The sequence below is a fragment of the Argentina silus genome (genome assembly GCF_951799395.1).
Source record: "Argentina silus genome assembly, chromosome: 9".
Taxonomy (NCBI): domain Eukaryota; kingdom Metazoa; phylum Chordata; class Actinopteri; order Argentiniformes; family Argentinidae; genus Argentina; species Argentina silus.
In genome coordinates, this window is record NC_139663.1 from 21,400,662 (window position 1) to 21,405,661 (window position 5,000).

Consider the following 5,000-nt stretch of genomic DNA (forward strand, 5'->3'; position numbering starts at 1 on the left):
GAGTACAGAAATCGTAGAGGTGCAGTAAACCGACTACTGATAAATTATGTCAGTATATACACTCACCAAGCACTTTATTCTCATGGTGGAGGTGGTGTTATGGTGTGGGGAATGTTTTCTTGGTTTTCTAAGCCTGTTAATACCAATCAATAATCGCTTGAATGTCACAGCCTATTTGAGTATTGTTGCTGACCATGTGCATCCCTTCATGGTCACAATTTACCCATCTTCTAATGGCTACTTCCAGCATGATAATGCACCATGTCACGGAGCAAAAGTCGTCTCAAACTGGTTTCATGAACATGACAATGAGTTCAGTCACCGGATCTGAATCCAATAGAACACCTTTGGGATGTGGTAGAACGGGAGATTCACGTGATAGTGACATGTTTCTTTGACAAATGGAGTAACCGTGAGGGGCAACGACAAACAATGACTTGTGGGGTGAAGGGTCTCAGGTGATAGTGTTTTGGGTTGTGTGTGTGCGTGTGTGTCTGCGTGCGTGCGTGTGTGTGTGTGTGTGTGTGCGTGCGAGAGGAGATACTGCCACCACGTGGCTGTTGTGAGAACTGCACTGGCAGGTGGACACCAGGGATGCTGCGTCTGACATCACCTCATCATCCTGTATGCACCATTAACCTTCACTGATGTTTCAAACCTAAATCCAAGATATAGCTCAAAACTGTACTCATTCACTGTTTAGGGTAGACCTAAATAAAGCTTTATACAAATAGCTAGGCGTTTTACCGTGTACGATGTGGTTTTGTATCGTGATAGTTCTGTTCTAGAGCTATCCTCTCTTACTGCAGGGTAATGTAACTACTACTACATACTTATTTTAGATTCCCCCCCCCCTCCACCATTTTGATGCGCACTCTACTCGCACACTCACTGCAGTATGCATAACATTTCCGGGTTGCACACTCGTACGTAGCTGCAGAGTGCACACTTCAGCAAATCTGCAGCAAGTGCACACTGCACAGACTTGGACCAGAGCTGAGTTAAATCTCAGCTCGCAAATGAGTGATGTAAATATACTGGAGATGAAGGACCTACCAGGAATCAAGAGATCAAAAATGAGTTAAAACGCCAAATATCAAGCGAATAGGTTGCTAAGAAACAAGTAAGTTGAATTCAGGCCATTCTCGGGTCTGTTTTGATGTGCCTGCTATAGCTAACGTTAGCTAGCTAGCTAATAACAGACAACTTGCAGCACAGGTTGCGTATTGCCAGGCTAACTTGACTAGCATCATAGGTAGCAGCTAGAGTACCGTTAGCTAGAGTGCTGTGTTGTGTTGCATATTATGGCGAGGCCAACGCAATGGTATGAGGAACTTGGCTGATAGCTAGCTAGCAGGCTAATTTGCATTCCGAAGCAGCTCAGTCACAGTCAATCACGGTAACGCGTAAGCCAGCTAGTACGTAACAAGTTAGCTAGCCAGCTAGCCGCAAAGACGGCTCCTATTTTGGATAGCTGACAAAACGCTAGAATGTGAAGCTCTTTCGTGTTGCGATGTTTTCGTGTTTGCGCTAACGTCACGGACGTGGGATGTGTTCTGGACCCAGCCGGTTAGCTTAGTAGGCTGAGTTGGCTTCAGCCCAGGCAGGTGGCGAAATGGGAGTCAAAATTGGGAGTCAATCTAACGTCCAATACGTCATCAATAACAAAGTGACGCTCGGCCAACAACAGGTAAAAGCATTGTTAGACATGTGGCAGCAGGCCTAGAGCGATTGGTTCTAGAATTAAAGCTCACCTTGCTGCTTACCTAGATAACAGAAGTGACATACAGGCAATGACAGTGTCCTGCTTGAAGACTGTGAGAGTGCATTCCTCCTCCCGTCCTTGTCAGTAAACACTGATCTGTAATAATTGGATTGGTCAACGAAGAGACATTCACTGACAGCAATCAGTGTCATGTCAGATGAGTGATTTCTTCGAGGAAAGTAGGGAGGAAGGAAGTGCTTGTGCTCAGGACAATGCCACTTCTGTTACCTAGGTAACCGTGACCTCAGGTCTAGCTCTTCGACCATGTGACCACAGAGTTGCTGGTATGGTCTACTTGACTCCTTGCATTGTTTCCAGGGTAACCCAGGTTTTGTGTGTCTGAGCCAGCCCACCGTCGTCACGCCGTGTTGAGAGGGTCAGGATGCCGATCCCTCCCCCTCCCCCTCCTCCCCCAGGGGGGCCCCCTCCCCCCCCCACCTTCAGCCAGGTAAGACGGTGGTGATGATGATGGTGGTGGTGGTGGTAGTGATGATGGTGGTGGTGGTGATGATGATGATGGTGATGGTGGTGGTGGTGGTGGTGGTGGTGATGATGATGATGATGATGATGATGATGGTGGTGGTGTTGGTAGTGATGATGGTGGTGGTGATGATGATTGTGGTGGTGATGTTGATGATGATGATCATGATGGTGGTGGTGGTGATGATGATGATGATGATGGTGATGATGGTGGCGATGATGATGGTGGTGGTGGTGGTGATGATGGTGGTGATGATGGTGGTGCGTGGCTGCGTGCCATCCTCTGCCAGGCCTCACCACAGACAGCGCTTCTGGTTTATTCAAGTGATTAATGTTTTAGCTGCTCTCTCTCTCTCTCTCTCTCTTCTGTCTCTCTCTCTCTTCTGTCTCTCTCTCTCTCTCTCTCTCTCTCTCTCTTCTGTCTCTCTCTCGCTTCTCTCTCTCTGCTCTCTTCTCTCTGTGTCTCTCTCTCTCTTTCTCTCTGCTCTCTCTCTCTCTCTCTGTCTCCCTCTCTCTCCTTTCGCTCTCTCACTCTACTCTCTCTCTCCCTCGCTCTCTCTCTCTCTCTCACTCTACTCTCTCTCTCACTCTACTCTCTCTCTCCCTCGCTCTCTCTCTCTCTCTCACTCTACTCTCTCTCTCCCTCGCTCTCTCTCTCTCCCTCGCTCTCCCTCTCTCTCTCTCTCTCCCTCGCTCTCTCTCTCTCTCTGTCTCCCTCTCTCTCCTCTCGCTCTCTCTAATCATCTCCGTGTTAATCACACATGAAGTCACCCCCCTAATGAGCAGGACTATCTACAGTGCAGCAGGCGCGTCTGGAATAGATGATGTATTGGTTCGTGCTCTAGGTCATCTATGCAGGGGCTTTAAGTCGGTCTGCTGTGGACTGATTGCGTAATCGCGTGATGTACTACGATTCCTTCAGATTCATCATGTCTAGTAATGATCTGGGGGTCAGTTTTCCCAAAAGGCTTCATAGCTAAAGTAGCACGGTCCAGGCCCACTCCTCCCTCAGACCAGCAGAGTTCTTCATCTAACCTATTTCGTTAGTTCACGCACAGACGATTAACCTGCAAACATTCGTTTTCACAATTGTCAGTCTCTTGCGGCTTTGCGGCTGGGTGGTCGGGATAAAATGCTTCGGCTCACCCATTCTCACCCACTGGATGTCTCTGTGGAATGGATGTCTACAGTATATATGCAGACATATAGTATATATGCAAACATGACTTCTATAAAGCTAAGTTGCATCGTCTGCAAGGTGTTCAAGGTTCAGAACGTGTGTTCTCTGTGTTCTTTCCACAATGGCATAAAAACAAACTGTTGTGCAGTGCTATGGTAACTAGAGGACTCTCTCTCTCCCCCACTCTCGCTCTCTCTTTCTCCCTCCCTCTCTCTCCCTCTCCTTCTCTACCCTCTCTCCCCCCCCTCTCTCTCTCTCTCGACCCCCCCTTTCTCTCTCTCCCTCCCTCTCTCTCTCTCTCCCTCCCCCCCCCTCCTCTCTCCCTCCCTCCCCCCAGGCTAACACCACCCCTCCCAAGCTGACCAAAGACGAGTCTAAAGGCCGAGGTGTGTTGCTAAGCGACATCTGCAACGGAGCCAAGCTGAAGAAGGTGGGCGTGGTCAACGACCGGAGCGCACCAATCATAGAGAGTAAGTAAGGTCGTGACCCCGCCCAGCAGGGGGATCAACCATGGGGTCAAATCTGTCTGAGGGCAGCGTTATATACAGTCAACTCCTTGTAAGTGCACTTTGGGAAAGTGCTCACTCAATAATGCACACTATGTTTAACCCACTGACTGGCAAATAATTCCAGGACACTCACCACCTAGAGTGCCAAGTGTTCTATGTGGTATTTACCTAGCAAACATGAAGCATCATAATTGATGCATTTTCGCTGAATAAAGTCCCTCTAGAATGTTGGTAACTCTAGAATGGCACTTGGCACTCTAGAATGTTGGTAATTTGGGCGATTTTATTCACTCTAAATTAGTTAAATGCACTATTGAAAAGTACACTCTCAGTTTTGAGTGCATTGCAGTTTTCTGGTTCCATTTCAGGGACCCTACCCTAACATGCTGGTGATTTATTGGTTATTGATTGGTTGTTGATTTACCTGTTTCTGTTTCCAACAGAGCCTAAAGGAGGAAGTGGAGGAGGCGGGGCCAGCGGTGGTGGTGCGAGCTCTCCTGGAGCTGTTCCACCAATGGGAGGGCTTTTCCAGGGAGGCGTGCCTAAACTTCGACCAGTAGGAGGCAAGTACACTAACTGTTGTTGGATCTGATTGGACCACTGAGTTGGATTATAAATAGGTTATAACACCATTTGAATTTATTGATTAGACTGCAAATGAAAGTGTTATTGAAACTCAGTTTTATTGAAACTCAAAAAGGACTTTAAAATGGCATGATTAGGACTGTTACGCTAAAATATTGAGTTGTTTACTTCTGATTGCCCTCCGAGAGAGTCTGAATCCATTCCTCTCCGCTGCCTGTGTAGGTCCCTGGTTAGGGTTTCAAGGCAGGTGACAGTGACAGACCGGACACAGCAGTAGCTAAGCAGCTAAATGCTGATTCACTCTTTAGAGGCCGTAGCCTAGCCTAGCCTAGCCTAGCCTGACTTAGCCTGTTCTGTATGTCTGCATCAGTCTTAAATGGCGTAGCCTAGCCTAGCCTAGCCTAGCATGACCTAGCCTTCACTGTTTAGGGTAGCATTTCTTTATTTTTATTCAACCTTTATTTATACGGGGGAAACACAC

General features: G+C 47.7%; 1 protein-coding gene across 1 annotated transcript in view; it reads left to right on the forward strand.

The window, feature by feature from the left end:
- Window positions 1-1,080: 1,080 nt before the first annotated feature.
- The window catches only part of wipf2b (WAS/WASL interacting protein family, member 2b), an 8,613-nt gene continuing 4,693 nt past the window's right edge, over window positions 1,081-5,000 (forward strand). Inside the window, exons 1-4 of the mRNA XM_083677829.1 lie at window positions 1,081-1,123; window positions 2,084-2,213; window positions 3,763-3,895; window positions 4,378-4,497. Of these exons, the coding sequence (XP_083533955.1) occupies window positions 2,148-2,213; window positions 3,763-3,895; window positions 4,378-4,497 (319 nt within the window). The 5' untranslated portion in view covers window positions 1,081-1,123; window positions 2,084-2,147. The remainder of the gene's footprint in view (window positions 1,124-2,083; window positions 2,214-3,762; window positions 3,896-4,377; window positions 4,498-5,000) is intronic.